The following is a 20,409-nucleotide window of genomic DNA, read 5'->3' as shown; positions in this document are numbered from 1 at the left end:
ATCCATTGCATTCTCAAAGAAAATTACTTCAGCTCTAACCTCACCTACTTCAAAGAACACCACTCTATTAGTGTAATGAAACATTATGGTCTTACACTAGAGCACAGGTGGGATGAAAGAAGTTTAAAGCGGGAATCAGCTGAAATAAATGTCTTAAAGTGCAAAAAACTATACACTGACACAACTAGAAATGATGCAAAACCAGAACTACTCAAATTTCTTCTACAGTAAAATTAATTTTTGAAGGTTTCTCATCACACTAAGTTCAATTGAGTCCATTTCTAGCATCAATACTTTCAGAGAAGGTACAAATGAACTGATTTATCAATGAATCCCAACACGAAAAATTAGTTTTTCATGCAGTAGGAAAAATCCTACCACACTGTTATGGTAGGTGAATGTCTTACCATCATGTTATAGCCTTCCTCCACATCAACAGGCTCACTTACTACATTTTTGGACGACCCCATTGAGTTTTCATACCTGTGTCAAAATAAATGCAATTAATCATTTTCACTTAAACCACTTCTAAAATTCATTTTAGCTTCTTAGCACCATTTATATCATGGACATCAGATGAACACAGTAAGGTTTTCAGAAGATAGTTTTATTTGTAAAGTTTTCAGAAGATAGTTTGCATTGCTCCTTATGAAAAGTAGTCAAAGGCCCAAGAAAAAAAACAAAAAGAGAATGACCCTACAGAAAAATGTAAATGTCTGTGTAGCAAGATAGTAAACAGTACAGAGAATATTAAAACTTCAAAACAAATCATTGCATCGACTGCTCCAGAACAGTAAAAGGCAAGCAGAATAATCTTTCCTGTGATAAAGGACCGGGCAAATTTGTTATTAGTTCAAAAAGAAAAATTAATCAGAGAGATACCAAGAAATCAGTATCAGACAATTAGCGGTGAAACAAAATAAAATGGAAAACTTCTGTTCTCATTTGAGAGGGAAAAAAAAAAAAGTGACGTTCCTGAATACTTTTATCCAGTTTTGAACAACAGAACCATTGCCACAAATGCAGAAGCACACAGGACTAAATATTTAAACCTATATATATATAAACCTATAAAGGTTTATCAAGAATTTCCAGAATGGTGATAACAATTCTGAAATAAAACTAAACCCTTATCTTCAGGGTTGAAATACATTCTAGCAAGCTACTGATCAGAGTGCAAAAACTCTCCTGCAACAGATCTTTTTCTTCTGAAAAATCAGATGTTAACCAGCAGTTAATGACACTTCTGAATTATCAGAAATTAGGTAACAGAAGATTAACCTTTAATCAGATCCGCAGTGGAATTTTGTTGGTCTTTACCGTTCGTTAGTGATACTGCTTTAAGTGGGCTGTTCCCTTATTCTCATATTACACCTCGTACTCCTCATAAACTGCTCATTTTTTAAAAAGTAAAGATCCAAAACTTGTGTCAACAAACAGGCAGTCGTTAAGATGTGCACTTGTTTGTATGCTTTAAGGCAACCTACTGAGCCTATGAAAACTGAAACATTCTGCAGCTGGTTGAAGGAAGCTGAGTTTCTGAAAACAAAGTACAATTGTATTTCAGCATCACTTCAGCCATCAGGACAGGCCCAGCACGAGGAGACTTCAAACACTGAGGTATCTTAGAAAGCTGTACTTTTACCCACCAAGTTAACTTGATTAGAATCAAGGTCTAATAAAAAAGCTCATTAAATTGACACATATATTTAAGGAAAAAACCTGAGAGCCCAAGTATTCTCCCAGTACTGCAGGGCATTTGGAAATAATTTAGAAACAAGAATCTCTGTTTAGAAAAACGTGTAGAGAATGCAAACCCTACCCGAGTACACTGCTGTACTGTCAGCTTCTGTAACCATGATTTTCTCTCTGATAGCGAAGGAAAACCATCGCTTTAAACTATGAACATCGTTAATAGTTTTGAAAATGCAAATACTTATACCCTTCTGGCAGTTTTTAGGAGTTTACAGTGAGTTTGCTCAGTAAGTGTGCCTCTCCCTTCCATACACACAGCTTTCACACCAGAAAAAAGGCGGAGCCGCGCAACTCAAAAGAACAGGGAGGTTTACGACGAGCGCAGGAATCTCCCTCAGACTGAGGAAACCCGAGTTTCCTCACAGGCTCTGTCACGACTGCGGGCTTGGGCGGGAACGACGGGCAGAGCCTCGTTCCGGAAGGGCCAGGCCCCTTTCACCGCGAAGCCGAGGCAGGGCTGCCGCGAGGCACACCTGGGGGCTGAGGAACCCCGCTCCTCCCCACACGGCAAGGCCTAACCAACACCCACCGGTCCCGCTCGCCGCCACGGGCTTCCGGTTGCCTGTAGCAACCGGCCTCACTCCCTCACCCGGCCCCGCAGGGCCGGGCCGTGCCGCCCGGGAAGGCCAAGGGCCCGAAGCTGGCCGCCGGGACAGCGCTCGGGGGCCCCTGCGGGGCGGAGGAGGGGGAGGGCTGGCCCGCCGCCATCTTGCCCCGCCGCCGCGCCCCGCGCCGCCCCGCCGCCGCCGCGCCCCTCCCCCGCGCCGGGGCGCGCGGAGCGGCCACTCACGCTCTCCGCCGCGCCGCGCCGTCCCGCCCGCGCGCGTCCCGCCGCGGTGATGTCATCGCATCCCGCCGCCAGCGGCCGCCCGACTGCCCGCCCGCCGCCGAGCGCTGCGCTTGTTCCCCCCCGCCCGGCCCGGTGAGCCGCGCATGCGCCCCCCGCGCCGGTGAAGGCATTGCCCTCACCTTGCCCGCCCGCTGCTCGGGCAGGGGGCTGAGGCGGCCGCGGCGCCTCCGTGTCTAACAGAGGGCGGGAAGTGTTCCCGGACTGCGTACCGGAGGCACCTGCAGCTCCCCGGTCTGTGCCAGGCCGTCTGTCGCTTGGGACTGCCTTGTGAGAAGGTCCCGAGGTGCCGTCTCTTCGGGCCTCCCGGAGCCGCTAGGGTGGTGGCGGTTGGTCCCTCGGCATCGAGCCCTTACCTCACCAGTGGGGAGCTGGAAAAAGGAGAACATCGAATATGTGCGAGCCAATAAACAATTGTGTACAATACACGGGGTGTACGTGCAGGCAGAGAGCAAACTGGGACCTAATCCCGGGGTTTAACACTGGGGAGGCAGGAGTTAGGTTACTGTGTCTGGTTTGGGTGCTGCTCCTGGAGAAAGATGGGGTTCCTGTGGAGAGGCCAGCCCTTTTCGTGAGATCTGAGGCCTGGAAAACGTGATTTGTGAGGAAATACCGGACAAGTTGAATGTATTTAACCGAAAGAGAAGACAAAAGTGGATATGGTGGGAGTCATGGTTGTGAAGAGAAAGAGAATAATCTATTTCCCCCACTGTGACAGGAATGGTGAGAAATAAAAGGCCTGAATTGTAACCAGGGCAATTCAGGTTGCCATCTCTAAAACATTAAAACTAATACAAGGATTGGAATAGATGGCTTGGGAGATTTTACATCCTTCAGTTGAAGTCTCCAGGAACAGCAGCGCAAACCTCTCTCAGAACTGACACTTAACTGTGGTTGGGAGCAGAGAGCTGAGCCAGGCGGCCCCTGAAGGTCCCATCCAAATCCCTTATACTGTCATTGTTCAGTAACGAGCTTGCTGATTGATTATCAAGTCTGAGTTTCTACAACCGCCTCTTTGGTCTGCGGCTGAGCTGAGCACCGTGGTACTGGGCCTCACATCTAATCCTGCTCTTCTGGTTTGATGCCAAATCAGATCCCACATCAGAAGAGTGTCATTTTATAACTTATTTCCTAAGATATTAATAACTGCACTAAACACAAAGAAGTAGAAAAACAGGTCTGTAATGTCTGTAGAGTCTAAAATACTTCAGGATACTTTGTGTGGGGTGTTATGAAACGATTCATTAGAACACTCAGAAAGTTGTGTGTGTGTACTAAAGCAAATGACTGCCATTTTGAAATCCAAACCCAGGGTATTTGAACCTGATTATAAGTGAATTGTTGCTCAGTTTTTTCCCTTTCTTAAATCTGCATGCCAAAATCCAACAGCTTTTATGATGGAAGAATAAAAGGTAATCTTTGCATGCACTTATCTCATATGCAGCTTAAAATGTTTATGTGTGATAAAAAGAAAATTAGGAGAATATAGCAAAATGGAAGCCTAGCTAAATAAAACTACTGTAAGTCCATTTATTCTGAAAGTGTATCAATGACATGCATTAGAGAAAAGAAAATTAAGGCTTATTCAAGTTGAGCGGTGATTTATAAAACTAAAACGTAGCGATGTCAAAAAATTATAGTAAACACCAGACGGATAACTTCACTTGCTAGAAATAACTGTTAAGAAACTGCTGTTTGTGTTGCTGGATAACTGTTCTCATGCTGACAGTTTAACAGGAACAGATTTACATTTGCAGATCTCAGAGAGAAGAAGTCGTGGTGAACATGACCTTCTAACACTAATTCCTTTGTGACGGAAAGAACGGCTCCAAACAGATTTGTGAAGGACTCTATGCCATTTGGCTTGAGGGAAAGGCAGATTTTTTTGAAAAGTCAGAAAGTTCAGCACATAAAAAACTTTTCATATGGTGTGACTCATATTTTGATTTAGAAATAGCTTCGCTGATACTCTCTTTTTACTTACAAGTTGCAACAGTGATTCATTTGCTGTGCACTTGGTTAAACACACTAAGGGAACATGAGACCCTCTCACTTTTCTTTTCCTTGCATCCATATCAGAATGATCCTGAATTTTATTATATGACTGATTAACTGTGTGCTGGGAAGTGTCTGAATTGTATTTTGACACTGGCTAACTACCAAGAACAGGATATAATTTCCTATGCTGTCCCTCTTGCTGAGCCTCAGATTTTCGTCCTAATGTATACGATATAACGACTTTTTGGTTTTGCTTACTTTATTGCTCCAGTTATTTGTATTTCCTCTTCCTATCATCAGTCATCTTGGCATATGAACATATTGTTAACAAACTTGCTCTTCTTCGCACATCTACGTTCAATTTGTTATTTGGAGGCTATTGTTTAGGCACTGAAATGTATAATCCGATACACTTGTCACCCCTTGAGATATGCAGCAAAGAGGGGTTTTGGGGTGTTAGTAATGCATTAGACAAAGCATCTTCAGTACCGTTTCAGAAACCAATCACATCTTATTTCTGTTTTGATTGCTTATAGGCTTTGCTTTGTCTACACATGCCACAAGTAGTATGACTTAATTCACATTTTTGTATATGTGATTTATATAAGTCCTGATGGCAAATTTGACATTTAAACCAATAAAAGGTATTAGACTTAACTCACTATTACATTTTTTTTAATAGACATTTCTTGTATGGGCAGGAAATTGCAATAACACGTTTACTGATTTATTGCAATATTTTAGTCTCAGATCTTCAAAATGAACTGTCGTAGCTCTTCACAGTTAATAGAATTTGAGGTTAACCGGGGAGCAGTACATTGCTATCGCCATGGAAGAGACAGGACAGCCCAGCAGACAACTTCCATTAATTGAGGGCTCTACTTTAACCTGGCAACACTTGTTTCTGGAAATCCAGGTAGGTTAATCTAACTTCCTTCTGTTTAAAAGAGGCGTTCCAGAAATTCATTCATATTGAAAGGAGAAATAACAAATCTAATGATGGCCTTACTGAAATCTCAATTAATCCAGTAAGAATGATTAATTTGACCTCAGTGGGCTCAGGATCAGGGCAATCCCAATTTCACATGACAGCTCTAAGGAATGGTATTCCTGGGGAGGGCCCCCTGCTCATTTGCTCCATGTATTTTTAGTTTGAGTGGTAAATCAGGTTAAATTTATTTTACAGCTATTATCTGTGTTGAACAGTTACAAAAATTTGTATCCATCCACCTTGTTAACTCATTTGTAAAGCGTCGCTTCCCTTTAACTTTGTGTTAGAAGTGTTATTTGTGGGTTGGGTCCTCAAGCAAGAGAAGCGTTTGTTCCTTTTTGCTATAAAACTTTTACACTGCTCGTTTCCTGACAATCATCCCTCACGCCAGGGATGGTGATGCTTGTCTGAAGTTCCGTAACAGTCACTTCAGTCTGCCAGCCTTCACTGATGCTGAAAAGTTGGAAAATTATCTATGTATCTTGACAGTATTCGGTATTCTCCACTGACACCGCATGGAGGGCAGGACTGGGCAAAAGAGGAGGATACACTTGCTGCTGCTGAACTAGCCTTACCTTCCCGCTGTGCGTACTCCGCACAGGAGACAGCCAGCGCTGGGCGGACCCCGCGGGCCCCGCCCGCCGCCTCCGAGGGGCGCAGGGCCGACCCTGGGCGCAGGCGGGTCCCCGAGCCCCCCGCGGCCACTCGGCCCGCCCTCCGCAGCCCCTTTCCCCGCCCCTCGCCGCCGGTCCCTTCCTCGGCGGGCGCGATGCGGCGGCGGCGGGCGCTGGTGCCGGGCCTGGGCCTGGCCCTGGTCCTGGTCCTGGCGGCGCTGGGCGCGGCGCACGGACAGCACCGCGCCGACTACGACCGGGAGGCGCTGCTCGGCGGACAGGTGGGCGGCGGGGGACGGGCGGGCGGGAGCGGGTCGCTTCCCGCCGGTGAGGCCGCGGGGCGGGCGCCGCCGGTGTGGGAAGGCTGTGAGGCGTCCGGAGGCGGCGGGCTGACGCGCGGTTCCCTCTGCCGCAGGAGGAGGCGGAGGAGTACGCGCGGCTCAGCCCGGAAGAGCAGCAGCGGCGGCTGAGGGCCATCGTGAAGAAGATCGACTCGGACGGGGACGGCCTGCTCACCAAGGGTAACGGCGGGCGGCGCCACGGCTCCGCGCCGGCCCGGGGACCGCGGGGGTTGCGTGCCCCGGAGCCCAGTTGGGGTAGCACGCGTGGGGCTTTAACCGGGCGGGGACTCGGCTTCGTCCCTGTCCCGGGTCTGGCCCGGCGCCCTCAGGCGAGAAAAAGATATGCTCTCCCCGTGACACAGCCGATGACTCTTCTCCGTGAAAAACATAACGAGCCTCTTGCACAGTGTGTCAGAAATACCAACAGACCTTATATAGGGGATATCTCAGTCCCAAAGACTTCTGGTTTGCATGGTGAAAGAAGTGAGGGCCAACAGCAGCACACAGGAGTGAGTTAGCATGGGCAGGAGAGCAACACTAAGGTCCAAGTGCCAGTGTTGCACTTGGACGTGCTCCTTGCACGTCTGAAGCCACTTTGAATCAAGTGGATTTCGGTGTTTGAAATCCTGTTGGTGCAACTCAGCAAGTTTAAAAGGCAAAGAAAGTACACTGCAGCCATAGTACTACATGTATGCGCTTCAATACCTGGTGACACTGAGGGATCATATACTCATTTCATCACAATAAAGTATCAAATGTCTCTTCCCAGACAGAAAGATTTTTATCAGTCACACTTGTGAACTCCACAATAATCTCAGGCCTTTCCTTTCAGTACATCATCATGACACTTTTTAAACTCATTATGAAAATGTATTTTGCTGCGATTTTGACAAAAAATCAGAAGTCTCTCATGCATGCGCACACAGAGCAAGTAGAATCTTTATTTAAACGCCAGAAGGATGATAATTCATTAAGGTGATATTAAACACACAGGACGCTCTCTAGGTGAGAAGACAAAATATGGTTTTAAAGATGCGATCAACTCTCTCTCTTGAATGTCTCCCACTTTATATGCTAAAACTAACCAACTGCACACTTCTTTCAGTGTTCCTGCCTCCGATTGTGTAAAGGTCAGATAGCATGTAGCTTTGGTGGGATGGCTAATCCCTGTAATAAACAGCAGGCAGTTCACAATGTGAAGGCTGTAAGGGAAGAGGTCTATTTTAAAGTGTAGAAATTCCACCGGTATTCCATCCTCGTGGTATATATTGCACCTGGTTCTCACTCTAATGGAAACTTCCCCTCATTTGCTAAAAGAAAACTCACAGGGGAATGTGTTTTTACACTAAGAAACTTATGGTATCAAAGCTTTTTCAGCTCAGTTATTTCCCAGAGTACTGCAAAACGCTCTTTGAGAACTTTTTCCTTAGTGACGCCTCCATTTGGAGGCTAGCAGTGCGAGAAGATGTGATATATTAATACCACTTTGCTAATGTCAGAGCATTCAGTATTTCTGATCAATGGCACTAGACATTATGTGCTCAGGTGCTTGTGCCTCGTGCCTTAGATGCTGGGAAATAAACCACGCTATAAATTATATGTTACCCATCTTTAAGAAATCGTGTTGCGGTTTCTTGTAAGGCAATGCTGGGTTTGTGCACAAGCCTTGGTGGTTACAAAATGTGGCATGCACGCCTCTGCAGGTTCAGTCAATTCACAGAATCTGTTATAAAGTTGGTTCCTATGGTAATACCAATTCACTGTTCAAAGTATTTTAAAAAAATATTGCTTCTTTTCAAAGATATTTAAATAAATCTAATAAAGTTGTGCTGACACTTCTGCCAAGAAGGACAGAATACGATCCTTTAGTATTTAAAAAATGCTCTAAGATTTTTCTACACCAAAGTAGTAATTTCTGTAAGATTTTTTTATTACTCATCATGATTCTTCAGAGCAGGATTTCAGTTGAGCTGATTTAGCTATGTAATTTTGCAATGCAGAGGAAGTGGTCTTCCCCTTCCAGTGCCTGAAAATAACTGGATGATACTGAGAGAATATGTTCTCCCAATCTTCTTTAAATGAAGTAACTTTAATGTATTTGTGTGAATTCATCTATATATTAAGCCTTATTTCTTTTAGCCACATTTCTATAAGAACAAGTAGCTTAAAAGCATTTCCAAAATATATAAGGCTTCATTTCAGCCCCAAGTATAGATAAAATATCTGTTAATATTTTATTTTGGGTAATTAAGGCAATAACAGTGAATTTAGTTTTATTTCAGTTTGTGGATTTTTCAAAAGAAACCCAAAACTGATGGGAAGAATGTGGCGTTTGGGTACAAAGTTATGTTTAGAGTTGTCTGTCTAAACCATATTCAGCATCATTTTCATAAAGCTCTGAATTAGAAAAGAAAAAAGGTGAAAGGACGCTACAGTGTTGGTTGGCTCCAGATTTGAAAAGCCATGCCCACATAATCCTTTCAAGCTGACATACATGCCAGCAGCCACCAAAAGGGGCAGGCTTTCTGCTTCCATTGTTCAGGTCCCCGTGAGCTAAATAAGGGTACTTTCTCAGCTGAAAACTAAGCATCTTCTTACGGGATAAGTTTTTAGTGATGCACTTTGCTATGCAGCTGTATGAACGCTACCTCTAATAATTTTTCCCTACCATTTCCCATGTGTATCAGAAAGGGATGCATCACACTGTTTCTGGCAGCACAAATATACGCCAAATAAAAGTAACTGTGTAACTCTGGCCTAAGGGTGTGATGGGGGAAATGGAACTATGAAAGAAAAACTGAAGGCTGTAGCTGTGATCTATTCTCTCATTCAGTTACCTTGAAAAAAGCCATAGCACAGAGTAAACAGATTGTTTCGCTTTAACTAACCTCTTGCCTATATGCTTACATCTGAACTGCACAGTATATTCCAGAGTGGAAAGACCCATGGTATCTTTACAGTTTTTATAGTGCAGATGATCCTGAATTTTTTTATTTTATTATTTTTTAATGATTTTCACAGATGAGCTGAGTTCCTGGATACAGCAGTCTTTTAAACACTATGTTACACAAGAAGCTAAGCAACACTTCAATGACTATGACAAAGATGGTGATGGATTAGTGTCTTGGAAGGAGTATAATATGCAAATGTATGATCGTGTAATTGATTTTGATGAGAACACTGTCCTGGAGGATCAAGAAGAAGAATCATTTCGACAGGTAAAATGTTTCAGCATCGGTTTCTGTAAGCCGTTGGCAAAAGGCAGCAATGTTTGTTTATTGTGACGGAACAAGATGGGTAGAGAAACCGTAGGAGCTGGCGCATGTTTTAACACTTTCATCTATCTGAGATAGGGGAGTAATTAAAGGAAAGTAGTGGTATATTAAAGCTGCTACCAACAAAACAAAGACAGAATGAAATCGTACCCCTTGAGTATATTTTGCTAGAAGAGTAGACTATAAGTCTATTGACGGTCTCACCGCAGAGCAGAGTCTCCAGCCATCTCCTTAAAACAAGATGGCAATCCATGAGATTAGGTCTGGAGCCTTACCAGTATCCTGCCTTCAGCAGGGGCCAGTACCGCTGGTGTTGGAGGTAAAGGAAACCCTTTAACCCTCATTATGGCACTGTTCTACCCACTTGTTCAGTTATTTCTCAAGTACCCAGTGCGGGGTATCAGTATTGCCTGCTTTGACGTTTTCTGTCCATTAGAGACCCACAGAGAAAGCAATAGCAATTCAGACATTTTTTTAGCAATCAAAATGCAACTCTGAAAGCTAAAACTGGATGTATAAACAACAGAAGTTATGGATTAATCTCACATATGAAAGCAGATACTTAAGAGTGGAAAGGAAAGAGGCAAGAGAGGCAGGAAGGGAAGGTTCACCAAGAATCACAACATAGCAAAACTTGTTTCCTTTCAAGGTATACATTTATAAGTACATGTAAATATTTCCCAAAAAGAGAACAAGTGAGTTTTTAGACTATTCTGGCCTGAGTTTATTTTTTCTGTGCGAACTGCTTTGGGCTGCTTTTAGTAGATAATACAGGATGTTGGTAGAAGTGAAGCTAAAATAGAAAATGGGCAGGGGATTTTACACACCGAAGAAACAAACCATAAAGCTTTGGAGGTCACTTAACGGAATAATTACGTAGCTTTTAAATAAAAGAAGACTTTAAATGGAACTACCAGTCAAAATATTGATCCCATGTTTGCGATATTGCCATAACAAATTTATATGCTTGAGCTAGAACTCTCACTCACTCACTCACGCTATAGTTTGTTTGACTGCTTGCAAGGTTTTCCTGCTTGCTGACTTCTTCAACTTATATTGTAAAAAGAAAAATTAGCAGCATTGTACAAGCATTGTACATCAGCATTTTCCTTACTTTTGGAAATTAGTGATCCTGCTCTAATCAGAATGGAAAGAGTTAGACTATGGTATTGATTTAGAACTGACATCAAGTAAAGATATGAATTCACCAGAAGGTGGCAGCCTTGTTCATCACCTCAAAAAACCGGCTGAAAAATACTTTTCCCCTCAGTAGTTCAGGTTTATGTCTAGTAGTTTCTGTAGTCAGTCCTTCTGAATTGCCTTCCTATTTAAACGCTCAGCTAAGACCATCTTTTCTTTAAGAGTACATTTAATTATTTTGCAGAATAGTTACTATCTTATATTTTATTTGTTACATGCTATGCTCTGTATTAATCAGATTAGCCTAATTTTGAGAGAAGTGTCAATAAATAGGATATAAACTAAGAAGTACAATTTAAAATGGATATTTTTAAAGTATTTGTGATCTCTGGTTTGCTGGACCCTCCCTTACCCATATCAGAGTCACACTGATAGCACAACACATTTAATCATGGGATTCCTAAATTTTTATAGCTCACATTACAGGCAGTTTGAGTAGAAATCAGTTATCAATGTGTATTTTGTCTAAAGAGACTGTATGAAATGAAACAGGAAAAAAGTACAAAAATTTTTGCACATTTGGAATACAGAAACAGGAAGTGCGAGACATTCAGCAATAAGAACTTGCCTACTTATTGTGGGTATTACCTATTTTTAAAAGCCATGCTAATATTTATACTTAAAACAGGTTAGAGAAGTGACTTTGCTTTGAAATATGTCCAGAGGTAAGGGATAACAGTCTTCTATTAAAGGAATCTGTCTAATCCTTCAGTGCTTAAAATGGCTTCAGAAAAGACATTTTACATATATGATGTTTCAAGACCTTCTTTGAACTACAAACAGCCCTTGATATAAAGGAGATATAGATCCAGAAGGTTAAATGTCCTTAAAATGTAAATTTTGGAATTTGCAATGGCTACCATTAATTATAATCATTGTAGTCCACTAGGTTCGTTTGGGAATTGGTGACTTTTAGAAGAGGAAGCCTGTATAAAGACAAGAATTATCGGTCTTTTCATTATCTCCTTTTTGTGTTCTTGAAGCCTTGGCTAAGAGTGTGTTTTAAATGTCTCCTAAAATTGAAAAAAAGGAAGTTTTTATGCAATTCTTAGAATAAAACGACCTCAACTAAAAGTGCTGTTCTTGTTGCTCTGGATGAGCTCTTTTTAGTGAAAATACAACAGCAGTGTAATATGAGTAGGTAATGCGAAACAATTAATATTCTAATAAGCTTACAGCCAGCTACTATAATGTTGTTTTTCCTTTTCATTAAGCACTCTAACTAAATCTATTTTCTAAGCTTCATTTAAAGGAGAAAAAGCGTTTTGAAAAAGCTAATAGAGATGATGTTCCTGATCTCAACGTGGATGAATTTGTTGCTTTTGAACACCCTGAAGAAGTGGAGTATATGACGGTAAGGATATAAGAGGATGTCTCTATCAGCCTGTGTAGATAAATGTAACATCTTTTTAATGCATGTGCTTAGCCCCAGTCCTACAGGAAGCGTGCTTTTGAGCTGTTACGTGTATTGCTTTTACAGACCAAATTAAAAATCAGCTAATGTGTTGTGGATCCAGTGCTGGAGTTCAGGAGCTGGAGCAGTAGTTCAGTGCTTTTCTTTGCAATCTGTTTCAAGAACTATTATTGCACAACTATCCCAGACTTTTGGGATTGGATTGACATAGCTCTGTCTTAAACTCTGTTAGGTTGGAAGTACATCAGTGAGATTTTAGCTTGAGGAAGTTTAAGGCCTCATTCAGAGTTCAGTGCTAGTTAGGGGGACTTACAAGAAAGATTTCATGGCACAGGAAAAGGTCAAGTGCTAGTTACTCTCACCTTGCTTAAAGGGACACAATAGTCACTTTTATGGCCAAAAAAGAGCATTGAAGCCCAGCTGAAGCTTTAATACTGACTGTACTATGGTTAGAGTTTGGGGGATTATGATTTCAGCCAGAAACACTTTGTCATTAGTCATCTGTCCCATCACTGCTGTGACTGTTGGTGTCATTCCAGCCCGGTACTGGCAGTTGACCCCAGTTAAAAGTACATTGGTGCTTTTCTGCAATAGAGCCTTTGGTTTTGGCTATCTGATGCTGCAGAGCTAACTGTCAGGAGGAACACCGTGCAAACAGAGCCTCCATTTGTGTTGACATAACTGTTGGTTACAGACAAACAAGAAAGGACAGAACTGCAAGAACAGGCACACTGGCAAACACAGGACCAAAAAACCAGTTTTCCTAATAATTGTATAAAGTTGCAAAAATGCAAATTAGCGAATACATCACATGAAAAAGAATAGGGAAATGAGATGATACAGCTTTGTACAAATTCATGTTTCTCACCTACTTGTGTAGTTTTGAATTATGTTGAAGGATTCACCTTTCAGATTTGGTTTTCATAAAACCTGACATCCTGAACTTTTAAGAACAGATCTGTTTTGTTGCACCGGAACCAATTACTGCTCTAGTCTGCATAAAACAGAAAAGTGGATTTGAAATGAGCAAGTCTTTACTTTAAAGAATACCTTAATGCTCTAAAATGATTTATTGCTGTTTCTCTTGATTACAAGATGCTAATTTTCCACAAATTGATACTTTGCTTTTTGTATGTATGCAAAAGGACTTTGTCATTCAGGAGGCTTTAGAAGAACATGATAAAGATGGTGATGGATTTGTTAGCCTGGAAGAATTCCTTGGTGATTACAGAAGAGACCCAAGTAAGGAAAAAGGGTGGGGGCATGAAAGAAAGAATTGAACAAAAGCCTTTGCAGTGGGGTGAATTGTATGCAACTTTATTTTCAGCTTTTTACAACTCCACCTACAGGTTCTGAGTAACATCATCCTGTCTTTTAGAATAACTCAGTCTCCTGGTACTGGGCAGAGTAAGTCGTTATTTCAGTCTGCCCTGTATGTATTTGGCAGTAGTTTGCATAGCCCATTCCTCTGTTTCCTTGCAACTTCTTGTTTTCCTAAGGACTGAAGCATATTCCTCATCACTAGGTATGCGGCTGAAATAAGATGCAGTTTTGCTAACCGAACACATCTGCAAAACCAGCCAGCATGAACGTAAGGTTGAACTTTCCTGGTCTTTATCAGCTCAAGGAGGCAGCTGTCAGCCTTGCTTTAGAAGGATTGGAGCTGTGTGTGTTTTAAGAGAGGTGGAGGGGAAGTCTAAGGAGTCCCTTCACTGTACCAGTTAATCAAAAGCCTATCTGCTTTAAATTTTTGGTTTGGGTTGTTTTTTTTTTTCCCCTCCACTCTTGCACCTCCTTAAACTTACACTATTTCTTCTTCAACAAGAAAAAGGACATTCCCTTGGTGTTTATCAGCACTTTTCTCTAACTATGTTGCTAATAGATAAATGTTTTATATGCTGTATTTGATTTGCTACAAGATAGGGCAAATAACTCCTCCAGTTCCAAAAAGACCAGTTGCTTGAGGCATGTGGAAAGTCTGATTGGTGCTAAGGAGTGCTAATTCTTACGTGAGGACTAGCATCCTAGCTGGGGAAAGTGTTTAAGCCACGTGAGGATATGGAGAAATAGAGGAATAGTCAAGTTTTTCTTCACTCACCCACCTGAAATTTCACCTTTTATTACCATCTTTGTTTGCCAGAGCCAGTAAAAACAATGTCTCTCATGCAACTACAGGGTTCTTTATCCTGCTCTGACTTGAAGAAAGCTTTTCTAAGCCACTCTATCTGAAGTTGTGAGAAAGGAGTGAAATTGTTGCTAGGCTCCTCACAGTAAGAGGAAAGATAATAGCTTTGCCATTAAAACTTTTTAGCCAGAATTCAGCATCAGCTATAATTGCAGAAACTACTTCAACTTTTCTCCAAAAGGCCACCTCTTCTGCAGACAGTGTTCCTGCAGCACACTTGAAAATGACCTATAAACTACATGGTGGGTCAGGTTTCACAATTGTTTTGTGGTTTTGGGCAACGGTGTGTGGTGCGTTGTGACATTAGGGGATAGTCTACTTGCAAACTACATGTTAGAAGGGAAGGAGAGAGACTACACACTTTTTTCTTCTTTTCTAATATAAACTTAATTATTTTTAAACTGTTCTTTATCTGCTTGTGGTGTCAACTACTTTTGACTTCCATAAGGTTTAAGAAGTCTTAATATCTGTTCATGCTTGTATGCAATGTTTATCAGTAGTGAAAGATCAGTTTGATGAATTGCTTCCAAATTTCTTGAGGAGTTAGAGAAAAGTTTAAGATTGCTGGCTAGGTTGCAGGATGCAATATCAGTGCACAAGGTAAGTATAAATCAAGTGTACAAATAAATAAAAACAGTAAATGGGATTGCTTTGGATATATTCCAGGTATTTAAAAAAAAAAAAAGTAAGCTAATTTGAAAGCCGGCAGAATTGGTCTATTGAGCCTGCACTAATCAAGAGCTTTGCCTTTTCTGTTAGCTGTCACAGATGGGCCTCCCTTGATGTTAAAGCAGGGGAACAGACAGTAGAATGTTATTAAAAAACTTAATAACTTGGCCTTACAAGTTTCATAATCCCATATACTGCAAAACCCTAGTTATCTACCTACTTTTTGGGACACTTGTCAGTTTAAAGCTTTTCCCTACTTTCCTCCATCCATTAAGTGCTGAGATGACCAATGTCTGGGGCCCTATAGTATTGCTTATGTTGCAAAATGGCACCTGCAACACGATTGCTATGCATTAATGGAAGAGAGCAGTCGTAACTCAGTCAAGGTGAATACCACACGAGATCTCTGTCATCCGCTTTAACTTTTTCCTACTGGTATGTCAGCTGCGCCAATAAGTAGGAAACCATCTACTCAGCAGCACATTCTATGTAAAGTATGCTTTCTCCACTATCCATTTGGGTAATTGTGGAGATACTAAAATTAACAGTTCAGTTGATGGTAACCCTTGCCTTTAATGTCCACTTAGTTCAACTGTAAACTTACAGTCTTAGTATTACCTTAGCTTTAAATTCTGTCTCAATCTGTACAAGCATTTTTTTCATATGTAGACACATGCATTTATTTAATCTAGTGGGACTGGTCTGTAAGGCTTGCCTTTGTTTAGTGAAATCACTTTTGTACTTTATTTTATGAGATTAAGTGACTTTGCTTGGGAGAAAAGGTGAAAACATCTGCTTTAAGGTAGAGTGGCTTTAAACTTGACAAATGTGTCTTCCTAGCTGCAAGGGAAGATCCAGAATGGATACTTGTGGAGAAGGATCGCTTTGTGAATGACTACGACAAGGATAATGATGGAAAACTCAACCCTCAAGAGCTGTTGTCTTGGATAGTACCTAATAATCAGGGTATCGCACAAGAGGAGGTATGTGTTTTGACTGCTGTTTAGATTTTACTTAATGCAGTAGTATTTTGAAGGTATCGCAACAAAATGGTAGATGCATTCAGATTTATCATGTCTTAGTAGTTGACAAAGAATGCTTAGTAGATCTTTGCGTATCTTTTTTTTTTTTCAGTTTGACAAAGAATGCAGGTCCTTTAACTGCATTAGGTAGATTTGATATTCCTATTAATTGTATGAATGTTTGTAAATTAACAAAGTGCTTTTCTACATGTTTAAATAGCTTATGTGGTTTGACTTAAGGGTACAGTATTTTAATCAGTTATTTTTTAGTTATTGTAGGTAAAGCTAATGAGCTATACTACTAAAAGAGGCTGTTATATACTGGCAGCATAATTTTGAAAACAAATTGATCGTGATTCTTCTGACTAAATCACCATAAATTGTAGAACCAAAAGCTTGTCTTCGTAAGTAGAAGAAAAAGGAAGTATTCTATGAATCAAGATGCCGTAATGTAAACTTTGATGTTGATAATAATTAAAATGGTTTAATGAGGGGTAGAACACCATATAAGTTTAAGTGGATTCTCATTTTAGCTATCTTTATTTTTTTGTAGCAGGCAATAGAAGCACTGAGTGTTCCAGAACAACCTATTTTAGTAAGCAGACTTTGCAGTCGCTGACTACAGTAGAGAAGATTTCTGCCTCTCTGCTAGTAACTTTTAATCTTCATTCGTCCCAATCTCTTTCCTTTGCACTGGAGGATTTTGGTGTTCAGAGTGGCAGGAACAACAGGTCTTCCCAGGCCTCCATAATTCCTGGTAGAGAGAGGAGGGGCTTTGTGTTAAGCAGCACAGCCCATCTGCTGTGTTGGACCATCTCATTGCTGAGTTCCCACCTCTTCCTTTTTCAGCTCTGTTGGTGACAGGAAAAGCAACGTGGCTTGCACACAGCACTGGCTGCTCACATATCTAACCTCGTAGGAAGCTTAGCTGTTAAATTGCTCTAGTGGTATTTTTGTAAATGTGGATCTGTAAGCCTTTGCACAGACTTTTTTAACATCTGACTCTTGAGGGCGGTTGGTTCTTATTTCACAGAAACAATACTGTTCTAACTGACATGAAGTCTGTGCGGTGTTGAGTCTATTCGTGCCTGTGTTGGTTTTCTTCATTGGGGTTTTTTTTTAGCACTTCTTTGCTATTCAGTCGAATTTTAGCTTACAGCAAGGCTGTGCTGTAGTAATAGCTCAGTTCTGCAAGAAATATTTTTTTTATTTGTTTCTCCACTGTGCTGGGTTTTTTCTTCAGTTAATATAAGGGTTTAGCAAAGTCATCAATCCTAAAGAGATTGACTTAAGTCATAAACTGCTGTGTGAAAGCTGAATATTGCAGTTTCATTTTGGCATTGCAAAATGTCTTGAGAAACCTAGTAGCTAAATAACATAAAAATAGAAAAATTACTGTACATTCCATCTCCAGGAATTGATATTTGTTTATCAGGATGTTTGTCTGAATAATCTTTTAGCTTTTGCCGTGCAGACTGCTTTTAAAATCTGCTCGGCTGACGTTAGTCCCTGTTATTTTCTTCAGTCCTTTTTGGTGATGTAAGTCAGCCTAAATGTAAGTAATATTTAATTTATAAAATAAAGTCAGTAAGCAGTTCAGTTGAGCCAAACCAATCAAAAAAAGTAGGAACAGACGGATTCTCTAAATCATTGTGTTTGTAGATGTTTAGCGAATAAAAACAAAACCCATGTAATACTAGGGCTCCTCTATTTCTCAGAAATAGTAGGTGCAATAGAGCTGCTGTACTAGCTTGTTAGCTTTGAGCTATGTAATACTTGTGAATAAGCTACAACTAAAATGTTCTGCAATTCGTTTTTGTTTTACTGCTGAACTTCCCTCCTTTTATAATATTCAAATAAGCCAAAATCTGAGAATTGTTTTAACTTGCAGTTTCATTTGACATTGTCACGATAGAGTATTTAAAAGATTTTTCAGAAAAGCAAGCTTTTGTTTTCAGCAAATGAGGGAAAACATGAACTGCTACCCAAAATTGAAGTTCTTGTGCATAGATGGCTTATCTTGTCCACTGCTGAAGGTAGAAAACCCTTTTTCACGGTTGTCATGAAATACTTTCCAGTTACATTTTAATGATGAATTATAGCCATGGAGCATTTTTTGCAGCTCAGAAAGCTTAAGCTTAACCTGAGCACTGTAAACGATGCTTATCTTGTCAGACAGAGGGTAAGTATGTGACTGAGATAACTGGTGCACGCTTCTGAAAGAGAATGCTCAACTTGAGGACCTTGTTGGCTCAAATCCTGGTTGAGGTCCCACACATCAAGGACTTGCTATTGTAGCTGTCGCTTGGTGGCTGAATGTCCTGAGGGGCCCTCTGAAAGCACAGGGTCTCTGGCTGACATGCTAAGCTTGTGTTTTCTGCGGATCAGACGCTAAAGCTGTGTACCGCCCGCATTTTCCGCAGATGGTATGCTAAAGCCGTGTACTGCATTCGCCCGTGGATTTCAAGGAGTATGGGTACTTCCAGGAAGATGATTAATCTTTCCTGGTTTAATACTGTCTTCCGCCCTCAAAGTAAAACTGTGGGTTTGGCATTGATTTGTTGCTTTAGAATTGCTAGTGAGCGTAGAGATTTGATACTACGATTTTGCCACCAAATAAAAGAGGCAAAGGGAAACAAACTGAGGAAAGAAGGGCTCTGTTCTGAATGTAAAATCTCTTCTAGCTTGTTACAAATAATGCTTTTGTGGCAGGACTTTGACAAAGCTGTTCCAAAAGCATATTTCTAAATGTTCATATCTATTAACTGTGCACACGATGTTCCATTTATTTTAAAGGCTCTTCACCTTATTGAAGAAATGGATTTGAATGATGATAAAAAGCTTTCTGAAGCAGAAATCCTTAAGAACCAGGATTTGTTCCTTAACAGTGAAGCAACGGATTATGGTAGGCAGCTTCACGATGAACGTTTCTACCATGAAGAACTTTAGATTATTTATTTTGTAATCTGTTTTTCTTCCCTTTCTTTCATTTGGAGCTTTTGTTAAAAGCACCCATCAGCTACGTTGTGAGTTTTATGCTGTAATTACAGTACACTAATGTTTGCGTAAATAATTTGTATTCAAAATTTAATTGCCCTCCTGCAGACTTCCTTGGGCCTCTTCTAGCTGTCAAAATTAATCTTAAGTACTTACTTCCAAAATTATATAGTGTTGGGAAATAAATTACTTAAGGGGTAGTACTGTATTGTGAAGAGTTGTTCTGCTGTACTTGAAGAAAATGGAGGCTCTGAATGATTCTGAAAGAATGCAAACCATAGTAACTGAGAGACTACTATTTTTTCTAATCAGTTTAGTTAGGGCGGGCAGTGGGGAAGATGGGGGGATGTTTAGAGTCAGTATTAACTGTGTTTTATTTAATATGTTTGGAGAAACACTTAGATGAACACCTCAATTGTTTAAGAGGTTTCTACTTAATTTTAAATGGTTTCTATACTGTGTTTTATTGTATCATAAAACTTGCTATTTTTACATCTATAGACAATAATTGTTTTTAATGTACGATTCTACGGCATTAGCAATACAATGGTATTTTGCAGTGTTAAGACTCTCTTAATTTGTTGGATTAAAACTTACAATATTCTGTCTTTCTGTGTTCTGTCCATTCTTTCTGTGTTCTGTCCATTTATTACTTACTGTGGGTCAACTCCTGGAAACGTGAACAATGTACATGATGCACATAATGTGCAGTGGCAACGTTCTTAACATTCTCTAAAAGTTAACTTTGGTTGAAAGCTCCACAATTACCATTCATAAAAGTGAGTACTGCCCCATTATGTGATTATTTGTACTAGTCTGAAAGGTTAATGGCACGACAGATTCAATTTAGGAAAGTACATAGATTCGCTTTTTATCTCCTAGAAAACAGCAGAAATTAGGTGAGTTATTCTAAACAAAGACAAAGCCTCGCAGAACAGATTGTGTAGTGTATTAGGGTGTTATAATTCCTAGATAACTAACTTCTGTAATGCTCTTGCAATGTTCTTCTTGACTAATCTTTTCCTTCCTCCCAACTCGCTTTTTATTGAGTAAAAGCAACCAGTTCTGCCTTGTTTTTTTTCCCAATATACTGTCTATCAA

At 40.7% G+C, this 20,409-nt stretch overlaps 2 protein-coding genes across 10 annotated transcripts in view; one reads left to right on the top strand and one right to left on the bottom strand.

Annotated features, from left to right (window-relative positions):
• The window catches only part of SCAPER (S-phase cyclin A associated protein in the ER), a 161,002-nt gene extending 157,990 nt beyond the window's left edge, over positions 1 to 3,012 (bottom strand). For 3 of the 8 annotated variants that reach the window (XM_054836959.1, XM_054836960.1, XM_054836965.1), the window contains exons 1-2: positions 2,546 to 2,687; positions 408 to 483 (exon numbers count right to left, since the gene is read on the bottom strand). In XM_054836959.1, coding sequence (XP_054692934.1) covers positions 408 to 483; positions 2,546 to 2,601 — 132 coding nt within the window. In that variant the 5' untranslated portion in view covers positions 2,602 to 2,687. Of the gene's footprint in view, positions 1 to 407; positions 484 to 2,284; positions 2,477 to 2,545; positions 2,688 to 2,724; positions 2,744 to 2,814 lie in introns of those variants that run through there. The other 5 variants (XM_054836966.1, XM_054836967.1, XM_054836962.1 and 2 more) reach the window with 4 other exon arrangements.
• Positions 3,013 to 6,186: 3,174 nt separating this feature from the next.
• RCN2 (reticulocalbin 2) lies at positions 6,187 to 19,916 on the top strand. 2 transcript variants are annotated; one of them, XM_054836958.1, is made up of 7 exons: positions 6,187 to 6,486; positions 6,621 to 6,726; positions 9,568 to 9,764; positions 12,274 to 12,375; positions 13,581 to 13,677; positions 16,130 to 16,272; positions 19,108 to 19,916. In XM_054836958.1, exons 1-7 carry the CDS (start codon positions 6,361 to 6,363, stop codon positions 19,258 to 19,260), a joined length of 924 nt encoding a protein of 307 aa, XP_054692933.1. In that variant the 5' UTR covers positions 6,187 to 6,360; the 3' UTR covers positions 19,261 to 19,916. The 2 variants fall into 2 exon arrangements, with proteins under 2 accessions (XP_054692933.1, XP_054692932.1); XM_054836957.1 differs by having other exon boundaries at positions 6,208 to 6,486; positions 12,262 to 12,375.
• Positions 19,917 to 20,409: the final 493 nt, after the last annotated feature.

Source organism: Grus americana, chromosome 10 (genome assembly GCF_028858705.1).
Source record: "Grus americana isolate bGruAme1 chromosome 10, bGruAme1.mat, whole genome shotgun sequence".
NCBI lineage: Eukaryota > Metazoa > Chordata > Aves > Gruiformes > Gruidae > Grus > Grus americana.
This window is presented reverse-complemented; position numbering and strand designations above follow the sequence as displayed.